This window comes from Chelonoidis abingdonii, chromosome 9 (assembly GCF_003597395.2).
Source record: "Chelonoidis abingdonii isolate Lonesome George chromosome 9, CheloAbing_2.0, whole genome shotgun sequence".
NCBI lineage: Eukaryota > Metazoa > Chordata > Testudines > Testudinidae > Chelonoidis > Chelonoidis abingdonii.
In genome coordinates, this window is record NC_133777.1 from 25,322,379 (window position 1) to 25,344,514 (window position 22,136).

A 22,136-nucleotide genomic window follows, 5' to 3' on the forward strand; every position below is an offset into this window, starting at 1 on the left:
AAATAACAGAAGTCCATTAGAAATAGGGCCGCTTCCATGTCATATCAAACAAAAGCTATTTTCAGAAGGAATGGTAAAAAGAAAGAACAACGTGTGTTGTTGGTCAAATTGTTAATCATGTAAAGACCATTAGTCAGTGATGCTTTCTGATATTTCATGTTAATGTTTATTGTGGCAGTTTAAACTTATCGTGATCACCGTTTTTATATCTTAATATAGGAAATTCCTCTGGACCAGGTAGATATAGATAAGGAAAATGAGATGCTAATCACAGTAGCACATTTCCACAAAGAGGTTTTTGGGACATTTGGAATTCCATTCTTGCTGAGGATACACCAGGTACACCATGTTTCTGTTGTTCCCCTGTGGTGGTATTTACATAACATTTCTTTAACTTCCTATACAAACAAATGTGTGATAGGTGTCAATTTATGTATTAGAGCATCACCTCTATAGAAATGCTTCTCAGAACTATTCTAGTCTGACATTTTGTTTTCCATCTGTTCTGAACTACGGAAGAAAATTCAAGTGGAATGGTGGTCTTGTGACTAAGTCAGTGAACTGGGATTCAGCAATTCTTGCTTTTTCCACAGACTCCCTTTGTGACCCTGGTCAGGTCATTTAATATCTCTGTGCCTCAGTTCCCCATGTGTAAAAATAGAGAGACTTCCTCTCTTGCCTGTGGTTATTTTAATATTGTATATTTGAATTTAATATACAGCATTTATAATATTGCCTCACCTCTGTTTAGACTGCAGTATCTCTGAGGCAGTGTGTGTGTGTGGTGCCAAACGTAATGAGACCCTGATATCAGTTGGGGCACAATTGTATTTAAAATATTCCTCGTGGCTTGAAATTTCTTATGGTTAGTCTTTGCCTAAAGGTTAATTTTTTGGTTAATATGAAGAAAATTGGCTCTCTCTTTTTAATCATGGCTGTGAAAAATAATACTTTTAACTTTCTAGAAGCCATGTTCCAACATACCTTCATAGCTCTTACCTCAAATGACTTGTTTTTAACACTTAGCATACACTTTATCTTCAAGCACAATAAACCCCTGCAAGTTTCAGATTTCTAACCCAATCGTTTTCAAAGTTAGCATCTTTTTTTTGTTGTTCTGATATGCCAGTTCATACAAAGATTATCTAGTTTTGTAAGATTTTTGGACCCAGAAATGTGTGTATTGCCACAGAATTCAGAACTAGTTGTGTGTATTGGAATTTGTGACTAGTGCCAAATAAACCTTTAGTATTATTTTTAAGGGAGGCCACTTGTTTTGTTTTTTCATGTTCTTAATGGCTGACTTTTGATTGAACCTTTTTCTTTTTGGTGTTTTCCACTACATCATCTTTTGTGGGTTTATAAAATAACACAAGGCAGAGGTACTTAATTTCAAAGATAATGCTACTGAGGGCAAAAATTCACAGGTTATAGAGATTTAAAATGACAATGTTCCAAAGAAGATATTTCCATTTTCTTAGAACACTGTTTTTCTTTCGGTTGCAATATTTCTCACTTGTATCTTGGCCTTAGCCTGATTTACACATATGTCAAAAGTTGTGCAAACACATCTAAACAAGGATTTGATTAAATTAGGAACAATTTGCATACAAGCCACTGATGAACCAGTGTGAATTGAAAATGTAGATTTCACTTACTACTGTGTCATAGTACAGGGGTGGGCAAACTTTTTGGGCTGAGGGCCACATCTGAGTGGGGAAGTTGTATGCAGGGCAGGGGGTTGGGGTGTGGGAGGGAGTGTGGGGTGTGGGAGGAGGTGCGGTGTGCAGGAAGGGGCTCAGGGCAAAGAATTGGGGCAGAGGAGGGGTGTGGGGTGTATGAGGGGGCTATGGAAAGGGGGTTGGGGTGCAGGAGGGGGCTCAGGGCAGGGGTGAAAGAGAGGTGTGGACTGCAGGAGAGGGCTCAGGGCAGGGGGTTGGGGTACAGGAGAGGTGTGGGGTGCGTCAGGGGGCTCGGCAGGGGGTAGGGGTGCAGGTTTCATCAGGGAGCTCAGAGCAGGAGGTTGGGTTGCTGGAGGGGTGTGGAGTGTGGCAGGGGGCTCAGGGCGGGGGGTTGGGATGAAGGAGGGGTGCGGGGTGTGGCAGGGAGCTCAGGGCATGCGGTTGGGGGACAGGAGGGTTGCAGGGTGCGGCAGGGGGCTCAGGGCAGGTAGTTGTGGGGCGGGGTATAGGAGGGGTTCAGGCTCCAGCCTGGTGCCGCTTATCTCAAGCGTCTCCGGGGTGGCAGTGGGGTGCACTGGGGCTAGGGCAGGCTCCCTGCCTGCCTGCCCGCCCTGTCCCCGGCCCCGTGCTGCTCCCGGAAGCGCTGCAGCCCCTGGGAGAGGGGAGGCATGCACTGCCCTTGCCGTGCCTCCAGGTACCAGGTTCCCTGTTCCCAGCCAATGGGAGCTGCGGGGGACTGTGCCTGGAGGCAAAGGCAACGCAAGGAGGCTGCAGGGACATGGTGCCGGTGCCGCCGCAGGCTGGATCCAAAGCCCTGAGGGGCCGGATCCGGCCTACGGGTCGTAGTTTCCCCACCCCTGTCATAGTAAGTGGTACTGAAATTTCTGTAATAGTTTCTGGAAATAACTGGATAATTTATGTCATTGTACTGCAGTGCAGGATTTGGCAGGAAAATCACAACAGTTACTATCCAATTTCTCTTTATCATGATTATTTAAATTATATTTTTTTGATATCTACTGTTAAAAAATTATTAGGGTGAACATTTCAGAGAGGTGATGAAGCGGATTCAAACAATGCTGGACATCCAAGAAAAAGAATTTGAAAAGGTAACATCATGTTGGAGAGAGTTCATATTGCAGTTTATTAATCCTGAGTTAAAAATAAAAAAAGCTGTAATACAATGTACTTAAGGATTATAGAGCAGCTGTTTTACCATAAGAGACTCGGTTTAGATCAAATACTGTTGAGTTTCCATCAGATTATGGGATGAGGGGCAGGAAAAAGGTGCCATGTGGGAATATTGGAAATAATACTTTATAGGGTTTCCTCTTCCTGTGTTTGGAATATGTGCCACTTCAGATTAATATGCTTTCTGCATTACTATACCAAATATAAATAGTTGAAAAAACTGTAGAGTTTTATTTCCATCCAGAATCTTAACAGTTTGTTCCTTTTGAAGTTTAAGTTTGCCATTGTAATGATGGGTCGACACCAGTACCTGAATGAAGATGAGTATGAAGTGAACTTGAAAGATTTTGAACCCCAACCCGGTGAGTAGCTGGTTAATTTGACTCTATTGTTTTAAATTGCAGCAGTTACTCTGCCATTTGTTACTTATGCAGTGGTCCCTGACTCAGGAAATAAAAAGGTATATTAGTGTCCACCCACAATATGCTTTATGTAGTTCACTCATGTATCTGTATATAACATAAAATGTATATGTACACTGTTGTGTTAACATGGGAGAATACATATTTGCATTAATGTATATATACCCACACAGACTTACAGAACCACTTATTATTCCCCCATGAGTCAAATAAAGCGTGTGTGCCTAAGTAGCTGAGTACTATTGAACACACACATGTGCGCACACAACATATTGTACAAGAGAAGAAAGCTGCAATGTAAGCTAAAAGCTTTGCTGTATGGCTCATCTTACTCTAGTTTGTTTAAATATTTGGTTTCTTCATTTTTGTTGGAGAAACGTACATATGTAATATTGCTGTCTAGTACAAAGCTCCATTCTTATAAACTTCTTAATTTTAAGACTCCCCCAAAGGTGGTTGAACTCAGATTCTTCTAATCCACTTATTGTAAAGAGAGACCATAATACGGGTTCACTGAAGGTGGAATCAAACTGGAACAGAGTGTTAACTAGGGATATTATATAGATATACTTTAAGAGCTGAGTACTGTGCTGAAATGTAACCTAATCTGTACTTGTCTGTGTACCCTGTTCACCGTGTTCTTTACTTGACTAATGCTTAGCGCTCCATTCACCATGCTTGCACAGAGACAAGCAGAGCCAATACACTCTGTGGGCTTTTTACCCAGGGAAAAGCAAGCAGTGTTTGTACCACAGCCTTCTCTTAGAGGTCCCACTAGGAAAGGGTAGTACCTGTGTTACTCAAGGTTGTGGATTTTTAACACCGCTGAGCGATGTAGTTAAATCAGTGTACGTTTATAGTGTAGACCTGGCCTAATATGTAGACTTTAACACATGCTAAACAGTTCAAGTTAAACCTTTGTCCTAGACTTAATTAGACCAGTTTTGCACATGTGTAGACAAGGCACAGCGATTAAGTAGGCTTTTAAAACATGTTAGCTAGCTTTTTAACACCACACCTTTAAATCCTAGTCTAGACAAAACCTAAACAAGAATACACCTCTACCTTGATATAACGCTGTCCTCAGGAGCCAAAAAATCTTACCATGTTATAGGTGAAACCGCATTATATCAAACTTGATTTGATCCTTCTGAGCGCTGCTTTACCACATTATATCTGAATTTGTGTTATATCAGGTGGCGTTATATCGGGGTAGAGGTGTACAAGTTTCCTGTCATTAATCAGTGTTAAGTAGTGTTATGGTGTGCAATGGTATCTCTTTAAAAGGCATTGGTGACATCTGTTTTTATAATGCACTGTCCATTATGCCAAGATGAAAGAAAATTTACTTTTTCAATGGGGAAAATTTATCCAAAGTGCATGCACACAAACCTTCTAGAAGAAAAAGGTCAAGTATTTCACACTTCAGTCATCGCAGTTGGCTGATTTGAATCCAGTGTCAGGTCCTTGTTGCTGTAGGGTTTTTAAGCTACTGTCTTCTTCATTTCACTCCAAAGAACATTTGATGCATTGTGGACACCTTACAGGGAACTCTCTTCCATTTGTAAGAAATATAGAGACAGTGTTCTAAAGATATTACAGTGCATAATGAAAACTAACCATTGGCAACACAAAATATTGAATTGGACGACTGACAAAATTCCTGTATTTTTAGTGCTTTCAAAATGTTTGTAAACTTTTTTGGAGGACTAAAATCGGGCGCTCAGTTGCATAATTTCTTCAAAAATTCCAACTGAAGAGTTAATTGATGTGAGTGTACTTCAGTGCTATTAAATCTAAGGGCTTGTCTTCACTACTGCACTACATCAGCATCGTTGTAGCATGTCTGGTGAAGGTGCGCTACATCGACGGGAGAGCATTTCCTTGCTTACATAGCACGGTATAGACACCACTCTTAGTCGATGTAACTTGTGTTACTTGCCAGGTGGCTTTTTCATACCCCTGAGCGACGTAAGTTAGCAGTAGTGTAGACAAGTCCCAAGTAAATCACATGGCAAGAATAACCAAAAATAGGGTAATAATAAACTACAGCCTCTGATACTTGGTATTCTTAGATGGTAGTTTCCTCTTCAAAATAGGCCCGTTTCTTTTATTCAGAGAGCTATGAAAGCTGATGCATTCAGACTCATGTCTTTGGGCATCAAGTAGTACATCAATATCTCACTTTTAGCATGTCTGTAAAATTGTGGTAGCAACAGCTAAGTATGTATCCAATAGATCCAAGGACACAGTTTAGGGTATTAGTGGAAGTGGAGTGGTTGCTATGAAAACATTCTACAGACTTCTGAAGTGCTTCAGTACTGTAAGATTCAGGCTGTTCCATGTAAGGGCATGCAAATATTTTGTGCAAATGTAAGGTTGCTACTGTGTCTTAAAAGCTTATTTGGGTTTTTTTTTTTCTCCCTCTTCTAGGCAACATGTCTCATCCAAGGCCATGGCTAGGGCTTGACCATTTCAATAAAGCCCCAAAGAGAAGTCGCTACACTTACCTTGAAAAAGCTATTAAAATCCATAACTGACTTACGCAACCAATTTGTTCAAGGCAAGGGACAAATATCAGTGTGTGTGTGCACCTTTTTAACAACAGTAGAACTTTGGTACACGTGCACTATATCTGAAGTCTTCAGCAAGAGGATTTGCTGCTGATGTTAATTTTATTTTGTTGAGGCTGTTCAGTTTGGCTTCTCTGTATCTATTGACTGCCCTTTTTGAGCAAAATGAAGGTGTTTTTATAAAGCTTGGATGCCAATGAGAGTTATTTTATGGTAAACGTAATGGAAGGCAATTGTCAGCATAATGAGGGAAGAGTTTAGTAGAACAGTTGACATTGGCAAAATATTTGTCTGTAGTACGTTTATAGATGGCATAAGCTGTCTGGCTGCCCTTCCTGGTGTGGTATTCCCCATCACTGCAGCTAGTAAGTCTTATGTTTAGACTCACATCAGATTTATTTCCTTCAGTTATACTTTAAATGACATTTTTGTGCATTTGTAAATGCAAAAAAACTCACATCAATAAATAGCAATCTCTACTTCATTGTGTACATTGTTGGCACTTATTCGGGATTTTTGTCTCCTCCAGCTTCATAGGATCCTTTTTTAATAAACTAGTTCCTATGTTGTTCTGTTGCTACCATGCATCCCATTTTGCCAAGTGGATGCTCTGGGTCCTAAAAGATGTTTGGGTATTTTTATTAAATTTAAAAACATTGACAAATACCATTGAGGATTACTATGCTGCCTTTTGACAAATAGAATGACACTCAGAGTTGGCAAAAGCAGGTGAAAGGATTATAAATATAATTAATTTAGTTAACATTGGAAGAGATGGGGGAAGAAACACAAGAAATAGCCTTTCAGCACAGAGGGCATGCTCACTAGTGTTTAGTAAGCTGTTGACTTTGTAAAAAAACAAAAAATGGAAAAAAATGAAATTGTATATTTAATGAACATGTACAATTTAACACTTGGAGGTTAATTTTGTTGGGTGAGTCTGCAAGTGAATTTCACTGATGTTGATACTCATTGTGTGTAGTTTTATTTCAGTCCCCAGACTGCTTCCTTTTGTTTTGGAGCTAATGCCAGCTGAGTGTCTAGTGTTGAGTGCAGTCCAAATAGAATCAGCAATTCACACTTATAATTTTACATTCTTTTCCAGTACTTTATTTTGTTTCTGTAGCCGCAGTGTACAACAACTCTTCCTGTATATTGCCTTTTTTGCTGGAAAATGTTGTATGTTGAATAAAATTTTCTATAAAATTTTACTTCGATGAGTGATGACGTGGAGGTTGAAGAAGATTTCTACTCTCCTTGGAAATACAGTTTTCATTTATATTAAGGTTTTACTGAGATGTATATTTTTTTCCAGTATTGCCAATGTATATCCCTGGATTTGGTTGGTTTGGGGTTTTGGGAGTGGTCTGGGAGGGATTGTTTTGTTTTGTGAATTTTTTTGATTGATTTTTTTTTGTTGGTGTTTTGCCTCTAACTAGTCACATTCGAGCTTAGGAAATAAAAGGTTTTCCAGGAGGGAACCATGTACAAATAAGATGAATGAAAAAAATATTTTACTAGTTTGTTTGTAAAGCTGTAGTAGAGTCTTTGTAGTAGACTTGACTCTGCCTGCCTTGTACAAAACTTTTGTGGTCCAGATTCTCAAATCTAATATTATAAATGGTGTAAAGTAAAATCTGGAGTCTCTAAAGGTAAGCTCTCGATAGGTTTATAGATTATTGCTGTAATGTGTTCCTTGTATTCATAATCAAAACCATTCTTAGAAGCTTACTTTATTAGACCTGTCAATAAACATTTAATAGGGGTTGTATACGTAATGGCCTTTATAATTTTTTTCTGAAATTGATTATGGTTGTTGTCAAAAACAGCAGGAGTATTTGTTTTGTAACTAAATCTATAGAGGGGTTCCCCCCCTCTATTTCAGTTTTAAAATTAATTTAATTTTCTGCTTCTGGTTTTAAATATTCCTGTAGTGGGGGATTTGTTTTTGTAATTGTATGTTGTATTGTTTTTAATTATGTTTATTTCCAATCAAGGTATACCCAAGTTAGTTTTGTCCTCTGCTTTATCTATTTCAGATGGATAAAAGTGGTTTAAGTAGCATGCCTTGAGTGAGTAAAGATTTCCTTTGATTGTTTGTGTTAACTGGTGAGGGTTGTGCTGCAATCCAGGGCAACTGGTGCTTACAGAGTGCTCAGATTGTACTTTAGATGTTCTTTAGTTGTGCCATCCAGAAGTAATGGACGCGCTCTACATTTCTTGGATGTAAATGTTAGGATAGCCTAGTATAGAATCCACCTCGCTCTTGAAAATCATTGAGCCTTCATAGTCACACAAGTAGTAACGTGGACCGCAGCCCATTTTAGAAGTTATCTCTAGTAATCATAACTGCATTTTATACTTAAAGAAAACATCCATTTCACTTTTGCAGCAGTAAGCTCTTGGTGCCTTTTAATTTCAAATCGGTAGTTTTACTTTCTTCACTATCACTATTGATAGCATTAGTTAGTGCACCAGTTTTGAAAGGACCCCCACATATGTAAAGCATTTTGTTCCTTCCAACTTCTTCTGTCATTGAGGTTTTCTGAGAAGATTTGGAGCACAAATAGCTTGCTCTTTGAGGAGGGAAAGGTTTAGAGACGTTGTTTAAGGTGTGATTATTTGAAATACCTAACACTATGAAGAGAAGAGGAAGGAAGGGTATTCTCAGAGGTATTCTCCTCGTTTAATTCATTTTAAGAATTTACGATTACACAATGTAATCTTCAGAATAAGGATGATTTCAATTTTGAGTTTGTATTTTGGATTGTAGATGAGTAATAGACACAGACTGCATTAAATTACAGTGATAAAACAAGAAGATAAGTCAAGCACTGTTACACAGCATCACATTATTACCATGGGCAACCTAAATTCCTGCTATAAATATAAAAAAACATATTACTGATATTTATATAGTGCTTTTCATTCCAAAGGATCCCAAAGTGCTTTACCAACTGTATACATACAGCACCACTGACAGAGTCACATCTGGGGTTGAGTGTGGCAAGCAGCGAGCACACTTAACAGTGGTGAGGAGGGTTTTAGCCAGCCCCACCAGGCAAGCCCCGTACTGGTACAAATCAGGCAGGGTTTGTGTTGACCCATAGTAAACTACATGGAACTCAGTGTACTGTATCTACCTCAGCCCTTCACCCTACTGAGTTGACGCTGCTGGGCTGTGAACCTGTAGTTCCAGAGAGTCTTTAAGTGTTTCAGACATGAGGCTTGGACCAGTGGGTTTCGTGCTGGCTGTGGATGTCAGTATGTAGATCTAAGCTGTGTTTGTTTTTGCTATCTAGTATCCTAATAGAAACCATATTCTGTAGGAACTGTACATACTGTAAATAAAATAACTAGAATAACAGTGAACCTGAGTCTGTGTCCACTCATTTGCTTTTCTATTAGAAATTTAATGATCTTGAGTCAAAAGCTACTGAACTGCTCAGAAGTCATGACAACTTGATCTTGATTGTTGACTTGGATTTTTCAGAATGCACTACAATCTCTTGGAAAGTCCTAAGCATTTCTTGAAGTGTTTTTGTATCGAAAATGGTCTTATGATAAAAAAAAAAAAAAAAAAGGGTAGTGCTGGCCAGAGGACAGACAATTCCTTTTCACACCAACTTTTGAAGTTTTTAAATATATTTTTATTCCACATGGGAACAAAAACAAAGCCTTGCAAACGTTCTCAAACATGGACTTGTCAGTGTTCATTTTCTGAGTCAAAATTAGCTCTTTGATTTGGAAGAAGGGGTGTTTTGACTATTCCGGAGGTCAGAGCACTGGTCTGGCATGTAGGAGTCCCAGATCTTTACTTAGCCTGATGCAAGGGACTTGAACTTGCATCTCCCACATCCCAGTGCCCTAACCATCAGGCTATAGAGTGAATCGCTCTCAAAAAAACCTCCCAATTAAAAGTTTGTCTAAACAGATAACTCTCCATGAAATGCTTCTGCTTTGCATCATCGTATTTCAGCCAAGTTTCACTTTGCTGCAGATGTTCCAACCAGCTTTGGAAAATGGCTGTTATGAGTCTAAAATCAGACGTGAGAAACTTCTTGTTTTCCCCCCAGTGTACATAGCCTCCTATTAGGAAAGAGAGTTACTTTGAAACTGAACTATAACCTCTTGAAGGCAAAACCTGTTTCTTGTTTCACAACAGGATTTTGAGAAGGAGACCTGTCATAAAGGAAAGGGTAGCAACCTTCCTGTATACAATTCTATAAAATCCCTTCTGGCCAGAGGCACCAAAATCCTTTTAGCTGTAAAGGGTTAAGAAGCTCAGGTAATCTGGCTGACATCTGACCCAAAGGACCAATAAGGGGACAAGATACTTTCAAATCTTGGGGGGAGGGGAAGGCTTTTGTTTGTGCTCTTTGTTTTGGTGGTGGTTGCTCTTGGGACTAAGAGGAACTGGACATCAATCCATGTTCTCCAAATCTGTCTGCACAAGTGTCTCATATTTCAAACTTGTAAGTAACAGCCAGGCAAGGTGTGTTAGTTTTATCTTTATTTTCTCAAGGTGTGTTAGTTTTATCTTTATTTTCTCAAACCTCCCTGAGCCTTTGCTAGAGGGAGGTTTATCCCTGTTTTGCTGTAACTTTGAAACTAAGGCTAGAGGGGGTTCCTCTGGGCTGTTCGAATCTGATTACCTTGTAAAGTTATTTCCATCCTGATTTTACAGAGATAAACTTTACCTTTTCTTTTAATAAAATCCTTCTTTTAAGAACCACGGCCACTGGGAGCTGCGATTGGCCGAACCTGTGGATGGGGCAGGTAAACAAACCAGCCCGGCCCGCCAGGGGCTTTCCCTGAACAAGCAGCGGCCCTAGTTTGAGAACCACTGCTCTAGAGGACACATGGTTACTTGACAGAGAGACAGTGTGATCTGTGTAATTCTGAAGAACCCATGTAACAGAGACAAAGATTAAGCGGTGCCAGCTCAGTGAATATGAGTAAAAATGTTTTAAATGCCATTTTCAATGTTTTATCTAAATTGAGGTTGTGAACACTTGCCTGATATTTTCCATGCCTACACTTTTACATCCCCAAAAGGTAGAAAATATCACCACTGCCTTTGGATCTGAAATTTCTCATGCTTTGTTCTCAGCCCACAAGTAAAATGAGCTCACTGCTGCAAGTTTTTCAGTACACTTCAGTTCCTGTTGAGGTGCTCACGATCATATCCAGTACGTGCCTTTTAAGGTTACCTCGTCATGAAAGTATTTCTGTACAACCTATGACTTCAATTCAGGCAGCTAGGTTTCTCTGCCACTTGTTCTGTCACAGGTAAACAAATTGGGCTGTTTAGAAGCATCTTCAGTCTAGCTTACCTCTTAAGCAAAAGGTGGGCCTGTGTTTTTCTTCTGCAAAGCAAATTTTTCAATTCAGGATTTAAGGTAATTTTCAGGCAAAATGATACCTTAGAAACAAGAGGAAGGAAAGAACATCTATCCTCCAGTTCCATGGTGACATAATCAACACTATGGTGACTATTTCCCTTGGGGCCAAACTCTCTGTACGCTGGATCGTCTGAGGCTGGACAGCAATACACCTCCCTCTCACTCATCTCTGCAGAGGAGTAAGTGCACCTGTTTCAATCAGATGCATCCATTTCTGAAAATAGACTCTTGTTGGTATTTTATTTCCTAAGGGCAAAATTTGAAGGTCTAGGTACTGCCCTGTTCCACCTAGATCATTCTTCCAATGGATGGGGAGATGGGAAAAACAGTCCCTAACCCATAAGAGTATTCTAACAATGACATAGCGTCTGGGCATCCCAAACTTAAATATTCTGCATTTTTAAAAGCTTTGTCTGCAATAGAAAATGCTGTACCTACATACTATCAATAGCACAAGCACTATTGTAGACAGGGCTTAAGCATTTTTACCAGGTGCTCTGAGCATCCTTGCATGACATGGTAAAAAAAAGCCCCGTCTGCATTAACAGTTGTTCCATTGCTAGCACAAGTGCAAGTGCAGGAAAATGAGCACTTTCTAGCAGAGATGCACCTAAAGAGGGTCATAAGATGTAGTTGACTTAAGTCAAAAGTTTTTCAGACTGGGTATCATTACCTAAACTGGCCTCAGCAGTTTCCTGTTTCCTTCCCCCTAGTCACAGGAAGACAGACACAAGTCTTGAGTGTTATGAGAACTTCTCCTGATGCTAGAAACTCATCTTAGTCTTTCAAAGCAATTGTGACTGAAAAGATGAGTGGCCCAGAAATTCAAAGAGGAAGAAAAAACAGTTAATTTTATTTCTCCTGCAACTTGCTTTTTTGTCTTACATACAACCTGATGCATATCTAGTCACAAAAATTTGCCTTGCAGTCCTGTAGTAAGGAGGATTGCTTGTGATTACAAGATGCTCTTGGGAACTTTCACTTCAATCCACATTTTTCTCTCTGTAGATCTTTTTTTCCAGAGGATGAGCAGGGACCCTGAAAAATATATTCCATGCGCACACACCCATTCCATCTCTTCCCACGACTCCCAGAAAATTTGGTACTCCACTCTTCTTCCCATAGCCACAAATTGCCTTTCTGAATCCCTTCTCCAGTCCAGTCTAGATCTTTCTCTAGCAGCCTGGTGGCTATGGGACTATCTAATTAGTAATTAAGCCCTTATGGTATGTCTACACTGCAGCTAGAAGGGAGCTTCCCAGCCTGGGTAGAGAGTTGCTCTAGAGAGGCTCAAGCTAGCGTGCTAAAAATAGCTGTGTGACTATGGCACCACAGATGGAGAGAGCTCGGACCTAGGGGGCCAGGTGGACATGAGCTTGGGAACTAGCCTGAGCCTCTGCCAGTTTCACAACATCCACAGAGGTATTTTAGCATGCTAGCACCAGCTGAGATAACATGTCCGTCTGCCCAGACTGGGAGGCTTCTCCCAGCTGCAGTGTAAGCATACCCTTACTGTCCTGTAGCAACCTAGTCTTCCAGTCTCTAGTAAGGTGTAGGCAACGTACTGCTCTGGACAGAAACTTCTAACCCACAACATCCCCAATCCCTAAGGTCTCAGAGCTCTTCAAGCACAGCTGAATTTCAGGTTGTCAACAGCACCTTTCATAGAAAAGTTTTTGCACTCCGCAGTTTGCAGGGAAGTGGAATGGAAGGGTCCCTCCACCTATCAAACGTATTTGGATATAGTTCTCCTCAAATCAAAGCTCTGCCTCATGGTCCCCCTCAGGCCCTGTCCATCCCTGGCTGCTGTTGCCCTTCTCAGCATGATTATTTCCATAAGTAAGCTGGGGGAGAGAGCTGATCTCACCTGTAAGAGGAACCATTTCAGATCTTCCATGAGGATTCAGTGCCTGGTGTTCAAGTCATCTATCCAGAGCCGGCACCAGCCCAGCAAGCAGGTGCTTGAGGCGGCCAACGGAGAGGGGCGGCACGTCCTGCTCTTCGGCGGCACTTTGGCAGCGAGTCCCTCGCTCCCTCTCAGAGCGAAGGATCAGCTGCCGAATTGCCACCGAAGACTGAAGCGGTGGCAGTAGAGCTGGTCACGGTTTTTGGTTGTTTTTTTTTTGCTGCTTGAGGGGGCAAAAACCCTGGAGCTAGCCCTGCATCTATCACTTGGAAATTGCCCATCTCCTAAATCCTGTGCTTTGGCACAACTTAGATGTGGTAAGAGTCCTTAAGTTCTATTTACGTAGAACTATCCCAGCATCCATCTAGTTAAATGAGCTTGTGGTCACTTGCATTCCCTGATGTCATGCTCAGCAGCTCAAGAAGTTTGAAGCAAACAATCTTGTTCTGAAGAACTTAAAATACTGGAATCAGTCAAAATATCTCCCATTTATTCTACAGATGAAAGAGGGGAGGAGAGAGAAGTTTATCATGAGACACTTCCCTGACATGGTAGAATATCCCCTTGGATCATGACAATCTAGGATGAGGGTAGGAGAGGTGCATAATTTAGCCTGAACTGCTCAGGGATCCTTTAGCTCTGAAATCACAATAATAACTTAGTTCTAATAAGAACAGACTTTTTTCAGTATATGATTATAGTTTATCTGCATGAGCAGAGAGAAATCTAGGGTATGAAGATAGTTCACCCAGGCAGAGTGCGTATTTTGTTTCCAGGTGCTTCAACATTACCACTCCCTTTGATGTTGATCATGCCAAAAAAAAAAATCATCTGTTCAAGCAGCTAAGTTCTAGAGCACAAGGGGCTAACTAACCATGCCTTTTTGTCACATTTCCTCTCGTTCCTTGAAGTCCTGAGGAAGGTCCATCAAGAAAGAGGCTGCCCTGCCTGCTCATATAGCCAGAGTGGTCCCATAAATCATGATTCAGGAATTCTAATAGTGTCTCATGCTTTTAATTTAGCTAATCTGGTCTTGAAGATCCCCTTTTACCCTTAGACCTAGGATCTCTAAACTTAAAGGCCTGCACAATGACAGATGAACTAGAATCTCATGGCGCTTCCTCTGAAGTAATTTCTACTGTGCTAAAAATGATAAAAACATTGATTTTTCCTCTACCTTGCGGCAGAAGAATAGAATTTTGTCACCTGTCTGCTCATTCTGATTTTATTCAGGAGGGGATTGGTGTTAAGACCTTAAACAGTGTAAGATCTTGGGAATACAAGATTGTTTTACTCAGTTTGTACAGCACCTGATCTCAGTTTGGGTCCCTAGGACTACTATAATATAAATAAGCCTTATATACCTACAAACTGGCACAGGTTTAACTGAAGGTACATTTTTAAAGATTTTAGTTAAACTGGTGCAAGTTTGTATATAGACAATCTGCTTTTGGTGTAAGAATAGAGTATTTGGGGTCTTTTAAATAGTAAGCTAAACAAATCAAACCTATAACAGTTCAAAAAAGAACTAGATAAATTCACAGAGGATAGGTCCCTCAATGGCTATTAGCCAGGATGGGCAGGGATGGTGTCGCTAGCCTCTGTTTGCCAGAAGCTGGGAATGAGCGACAGGGAATGGATCACTTGATGATTACCTGTTCTGTTCATTCCCTCGGGGGTGCCTGGTACTGGCCACTGTCAGAAAACAGGATACTGGGCTAGATGGACCTTCAGTCTGACCCAGTATTGCTGTTGTGATCTTACGTGTATGCACAAACCTACACCCATTTTACTGAAATAGTTTTAAAACACACCATTAGTTAATCTGATGCAACTTGTGAAATAGATCAGCTCTAAAAGTCATCAAAAAATGACAAGCTGTCAGGAACTTACTTACCTATACTACTTGTAGCAAGTTCCCCAAAGCAGTAGAATTAAACCTCCATGTGTGGTCGTTTTCTCAAGATTGCACCCTCAGTTGTAACAGTCTAGCCAGCTGAAAGACTAAGAGCACTGTGCAGATGTGAGTGTGACTGTACGTTTATTAATGAGATGAAATATATCCTATAGGGAAACATGTCCTCAGTAAAATCTCTGCTAACCTATTAGTCTTTGATTGGTGTCCATAGGTACAACTGAAGGCACAGTTCAAGGACAATGGTGGTGCCATAGAGGGTATGGAGGACGTAATTAGTGTATTTCTCAAAGATTGTCCACAGTGGCCATAGCACTGACTGGACATGTTTTATCATTGTTTATAAAAATCACAATAAATAAATTGGCCCTAGGGATCTTCATTTACTGGTGATCGGTCATGAGAAGAACAGAACTCTGCTCAATTTTCAGGTTGAGCTTGCCGGGTTGCTGGTGAGAGATAAATATCTTCTTAGCTATCAGTGACATAGCTTTCACATGGTGTAGCTGACACACAAAATAAGGAGTCCTTAGGAAGCCACTTTTTTAAAGTGTCTCCATAGTTAGAATTTACTTTGTTATTCGCCTCTAATGTAAAATTTCTGGGTCTGGAGTAGAGAGTTAGAAGAGAGAAGAAATCATAGCACCATTGTTTAAATCTTCCCCCTTTTTTCCCTCAAAATAATAGTGATTAGATAAATACTGAAGCTTATGCTGCAAGTGTAATCTCCATTCCATTTAAACTGGGATATTTCCCTTTCATGTCAATTGACGGTCTTATATAAAAGTATTGGTAATAATGGGCAAACATCAGAAATGAGAGGCTCCAATATTGTCAGTGCTGTCTGAGCACTGGAAGAATGGAAATGGAAGAATTTAAAGGAATATTTTTTAAATTCCTTTTGCTAATTGCCCAGTTTGGCGAGTATTGTAGTGTGCAACTGCCCCACTGGCCACCCTGGCCCTATGTGGTCCTTCCTGGATTAGAAGGAGTATTGGACCTCCTGAGCCTGTGGGGAGAAGAGACTGTGCAGGTACAGCTACAGATTAGTCATTGAAGTGTGGACAACTAGAAAGACTTCACAGGGGATGCAGATGAAGGGATGGGACAGGGATGAGCAGCAGTGCCCAGTGAAAGTGAAGGAACTGTGGCAGGCATATACCACAAGACCAGGGAGTTCAACAGTCGATCTGATGCTAAGCTGCAGCCCTGCCACTTTTACATAGAACTGAATGCCATACTTGGTGGAGTCACCACCAGCATCCCACAAACCACCATGGATGCCTCAATGGGCCCTAAGACAAAGACCCTTGCTATGAACAATGAGGAGGAGGAGGAGGAAGGCCATGCGGTGGAGGGGTACTGCTGTGCTGTGAACCACAGTCTAGCCAATCACACCAGCTGAGTACAGACAAGCCCAATCCAGGGGAAGGAACCTCGGATAAGTGTGTACATGCACCCACCAATAAATGCGAAGATGGCTCCTGGCCCAACCCCAAGTTAGCAGGACAGGTATCTGCTTTTCGTTGTTATACTCAAACAAGAAGAGGTAGAGGTACATCTAACTTCGAGATAGGTACCTGCTTTTCCTTCCCCTGTAGAGTTAGTGGAGAGCCATGTGAAGCAGTTTGCTTATGTACTCAGGGATATCCCTTGCATCCTCTTGAGAGATCTCAATGAAACTTTCATGGAAGTACTCTGCAGTCCTCTTCCTAAGGTTTCTACAGCTGGCTGCCCTAATTCCTGTGTCTGCAGTAGGACACTTTCCCACTCCACTCCCCTATGACTTTGGCAGGTACCACTGCAGTAAATGAGATAGTGGCTTCTAAGCCTGGGCAGCTTTCGGGCACCAGCAGCAGCAGTTTCTCTGTGCCTTTGTTATCCTTAGAAGTGAGAGATGAGCTAAAATCACCAGGGCCTTTGGAAAGTAGTGCCAGTATTCAGTGCCCTTGCCCTGTACTCATGCCCATTCAATTGGGGGTTGAAGGGTTAAAATCCATGTGCATTTTATATAACAACCTGGTATATGGATTGTGCCAGCTCTCTCTCAGACCCAAAGTCCAGAGTTTGGCCAAGGGACCAGAGGCCTAGCAAATAGTGATTAGTTAAGAGAAAGCTGGGGTAAACAAATACTCTTGTTTTGCTAAAATAGGCCTGGTCAGCAAACTGCCAGGTGTTGGAGCTAAGAACTAAATAATTGTGTCTTATTCAGAGTTGCAAATTGAAAAAAGGATCCCTGTTCCTATTGTGTCGGTCTCTGCTGGAGGCAACATTCTTCCCACAGATCCAACCTTGAGTTTATGAAAAGTTGGCACATGTCGGTATAAGATATGGCATCCTTCCACCTCCCTTCCCAGGGAACAGTGCCTGCCTTAAAACATAAAGGAGACAATCTTTATTGTCATATCCTTTCACTGTTTCTTTGCTTTAACCCCTAGGAATGTACCTGGTGGACGATCAGAGGAGTTGCTCCATTCCTATGGACTCCAAATCAGAATTCAACATATATATTTTATACTAATAACATTTTATCAAAGTATTAATTAAATGTTAACTTGCTAACTTGAGACCATGGGCGGAGACATTAGCCAATGGTTAAAAGGTTACATAATGTGCTATCTTGTTTTGCTGTAACACCTATCCTGGGGTGTGGAACTGCCTACCCCGTCACTTTCCTCCGGCCTTGGAAAATCTATATATCCTATTGTAATCAATTGATTGACAGTGTCTCTGAGCCTAATAAGCAAGGTGACACTCCGCCAGCGCTGTGTGTAATAAACTCCTATGCTTGGCCTCTACACGGTGTGGATTTATGTCCTTCAGTTGTCAATGGTTTTTTTTTGTTTGTTTTTTGTTTCACACAAAACAGTTCCCTTCTCCTCCAACCCCAGCAGTCCGTATTCATCACGGCTGCAGCTGGACACTGGTGGTGTGTAGAGGCTGAGAAGCTGAAGTGTCAATAAGCATGTCTGACTTAAAACTCTTATGGGAATAAGGGAAGGGAGTATTGCTTTCCACTATAAATTCAGTGATACATCTGTCTGTTTTATCTATAGCTGCCACCATTGTGGCTGTGAGGGGTACTAGCTCCACATCCAGGGAACACCTACCCTGAGGAGGTGGAGGAGACAGGAGTTGATTATGGAGGACATGCTCAATGAGATCCTGCAAGCCAATGGTGCATCGGACCTTGAATGGAGGAGCTGGAGGGTGAATACAGCAGACAGTCTGGAGAAGGGAAGAGTGGATAGGAGAGAGATCCAGGTTTCTCAGCAGGTAAGATTGGGAGATGCGCCAGGACGTAATGGGGCTTCTCAGGCTGCAAACATAAATGCTACAGGCTCTTCTTGACCTACAGGTCCAGCAGTCACGTGTGTACCTCCCTTTGCAGTCAGTGGCGAACCACAGTTCTGCAGTCTCCTGCACCCCTCCCTCCCAACATTCCATGTGGCATCACGGGTTGCATTCCTTCATATATGCTGAGCTGTGATAGCCACACACACTGTGTGTATGGATGAAATGAACTGAAATGGACACACGTTTTCTAGCATTCTAAGTTTATGTTCTGTTTTATTTTTCACTGTTTTATTTTTACTGCACATTCTTTGCACTTTTTTGTTACACAACAATTTTTTTTAAATACGTCTTTATTCATGACAAACTTGAATGAATGCTGAGCACTATCTAAAGTGCACAGGAATTATAATTGAACAGGACCACAGAACTCGTAGATTGAGTGCAAAACATGTAATATTTATAAATGTACAGTAAGCACTGCATAATTCTCAGGTTTACTGAAAGACAGTGTGATAGTCACAAATGTACACCAAGTGCAGCACAAAACTTCAGGGCCAGGTACCATGCTGTCCAGCACAGCACTTTACCATGACTGCCTGTTAAAGTGCTCGTTCAAGGCCTCCCTCTGCTGCATAGCTTCATGCTGAGCTCTTCTCGTGGCTGTTGTGTCTGGCCATTCAAAGTCAGCAGACAGCCGCTCCCTCTCCGCACTACACCCCAGCAGCAACTTTTCCCTCTTTGCCTCAGAAATATTATGCAGGACCCAACAAGGAGCTATAACCACTGGGATATTTTTTCTGCCTGAGATCTGATCTAGTGAGTAAATGCCACCACCGTCCCTTCAGTGTACCAAAAGCACATTCAACTGTCATTCTGTACCTTCAGAACTGGTAGCTGAATTTTTTCTTGGAGCTGTGAAGCTGACCAGTGCATGGCTTCATGAGCAAGGGCAGCAAGAGGTAGGCTGGTTCTCCTAGCATCACGATTGGCATTTCAATGCCACCACTGGCAATCTGCCAACTGGGGGGAGAATGTCTCAGCTTGAACCTTCCTGAACAGGCTTGTGTTAAAAGATCTGAGCATCATGCACCTCAGACCAGCCCAGTCAGCAGTGACCTACCAGTGCTTGCATCAGTGTCAAAATGTAGCCATTTCTGTGGATGTAATCTGTGGCAAGGTGGGCTGAGGCCAAACTAAGGATGTGCATGCTGTCTATCACCCCACTGCATTTTGGGAACCCCATAGCTGCAAATCCATTCATGATGTCCTGCATGTTGCCTAGAGTCACAGTTCTGTGTAGCTGGGTTTGATTAATAGCCCTAATCCCTTGCATGACAACAGCCCCCATGGAATTTTCCAACTGCAAAATGATTCCTCACTGACCATTAGCAATTCAGCATTGCAAGCTTCCACAGTGCAATTGCCACTTGCTTCTCAGCTCTCAGTGCAGCTCTCATTCTTGTGTCTATGTGCTGAAGGGCTGGGCTGAGCGCACAGATCCAGGAACGTTGCTTTTTGCATCTGGAAGTTGTGCAGGTGTTGCTCATCATCCCAAACCTGCTTTATGATGCAATCCCATCAGTCAGGGCTTGCTTCTCAGGCCCAGAGGTGGCACTCCACTGCCTGGTGCTGCTCCATGAATGCTCCCAACAGCCTTGAACTGGTTTTCACTGTGTCCCTTAGCAGTCTGTCCTGAAAGAAATCATGTGCCCAGTGTTGTGGTACTTCTTGAGGCTCTGCAAATACCAGAGGATTACTCAGCCTCTGCAACTTTCATGACAATAGTGCAATGCTGTGTGGGTTCCATGCTTTGCTCAGAGGTGACTGACAAGTGTGTGGTGGGGGAGATATACCTATCTCATAGAGCTGGAAGGGACCCTGAAAGGTCATCAAGTCCAGCCCCCTGCCTTCACTAACAGGGCCAAATAATAATTTTACCCCAGTTCCCTAAGTGGCCCCCTCGGGATTGAGCTCACAAGCCTGGATTTAAGCAGGCCAATGCTCAAACCACTGAGCTATCACTCCTCCTCCTCCCACCCCTCAAAGGGAGGGTTTAAAATGGCAAAAATTATGGGCTATGGATGGCATTATCGGGAGGAGAAAGTTACATGTTGGGAAATTGACCCCTACCTCCCAGAATTCCCAGCATGACTCATTTCTACTCCATACACATTGCAAAAATCCCCCAAAAGGTATTGCCCCAGAGAGTAGTGCATGGCATGCTGGGATATCTACCCAGGGTGTGCCCACATTGCATCGACACAAGTACTCCTGGTGTGTATGCAAATTGCTGATGCCAGCAATCAAATGTGCACGTGCCAGTGATATAATAGCTGTGATGGCATTATGCCAGCATAACTTGCATCAATTTAGTGTACACATAGCCCCAGTTTTGCTACTGGTTTGCCTTATGATCTTGCATAAGCCACTCACCATTTCTCTGCCTGTTTCTTCCTCGTACAACAGATGTGGAACGAGGCTAGCAATGTTTGTAACCAAGATCCTTGGCTGCAAGATGCTATAAGGGCCAAATATTATGTATCATCATTTTCACTTTAGCCTTCGGCAAAATGGAGATGTGAGAGTCCTTTACATCAGAGAGTTGTTGTGAAGCTTGTGTAATGCAGCTATACAGAGCAATTGGATATCTTCTGGTCAACAGTAGCTTTGAAAGTACAAGCCATTAGTATAGGGCTGTCTAGGTGTTTCTGAGGGCCCACAGGTATCACAACTTCAGTACCTCATAGGGTTGGTCTGGAAATGAAAAGATCCTTTTGGGCCACCTGGAAAATCATAGATTTGAAATTATCTAGGCTGGAGCAGAAGAGTTCTATGCATAACACTACAAGATACGTGTGCTGGATCCACTGCAGTCCCCAGAGAAGATACTTCTGCCTGCAAATTCTTCGCCTAGGGATTGAGCAGCTACAGAAGGATGGGTTGCACCTGCAGAACTATGCTGCAGAAAAAGTTATGAGAGGACAGTGTCCACGGGCTGCAGTGGGTTATGTAGGGGCCCACTCGTGTGAAAAGCCACTGTGGGCTATGGGCAAGTCTCTCTCTTGATAGTCCTTCCTAATCCTATTAGATATGAATTATTCTAATTCTGACTCATGATCTGTGACTGCAGCCAGGGAATAAAAGATCTGTCTATTGTCAGAAGTCCTATGTGTTGCAACCTTATTACATTCCTCTGGGAACTACACCACTTCCTAAAGGTACGTCTTTGTTCCTTTCCTCTCCCCAATATCCTTATCCACTCTCCAGCTGCAGGAGACTCCTTACATCACACATTGTTAACGTTTTAGGGTGTTTAGCAAGACTCTTTATCCAAACAGATGTGCATTGTGAGGGCAGGTAATGTTGACTGTTAAGTATGAGATGCTCCTTTCTTCCCCAGTCCCTGTAACATAGATCACTGATTGCTTTAAGTTTTAAAAGTTACCAGGAGAAAGATGCTTTATTACAGGTATTATTTTTTGAATCCCTGCAGAAAGGAGATGTGGATACTTGCCACTAGATGTCAGTAAAATGCTGAGATTAGCCACTTGTTGCTATTTTAGGCAGGAAAATATTATGGTAGATTTGATCAACATCTTAACAGTGACCTTTAAAACACACAGACAGCAAGGAAATATTGCCATGATGTTGGCTGTCTCTCCTTACCTGGTTGGCATCTTTCCGCTAGGAAGTGGTTATCATGGTTTCTGTCCAGTGGACATGTCTGGAAGAACTCATTTAGCAT

At 41.8% G+C, this 22,136-nt stretch overlaps 1 protein-coding gene across 1 annotated transcript in view; it reads left to right on the top strand.

The window, feature by feature from the left end:
* USP7 (ubiquitin specific peptidase 7) overlaps window positions 1-7,079 on the top strand; it is a 104,762-nt gene extending 97,683 nt beyond the window's left edge. The window contains exons 28-31 of the mRNA XM_032786069.2: window positions 220-339; window positions 2,720-2,791; window positions 3,145-3,235; window positions 5,729-7,079. Coding sequence (XP_032641960.1) covers window positions 220-339; window positions 2,720-2,791; window positions 3,145-3,235; window positions 5,729-5,835 — 390 coding nt within the window. The 3' untranslated portion in view covers window positions 5,836-7,079. The remainder of the gene's footprint in view (window positions 1-219; window positions 340-2,719; window positions 2,792-3,144; window positions 3,236-5,728) is intronic.
* The last annotated feature ends 15,057 nt before the right edge of the window (window positions 7,080-22,136 follow it).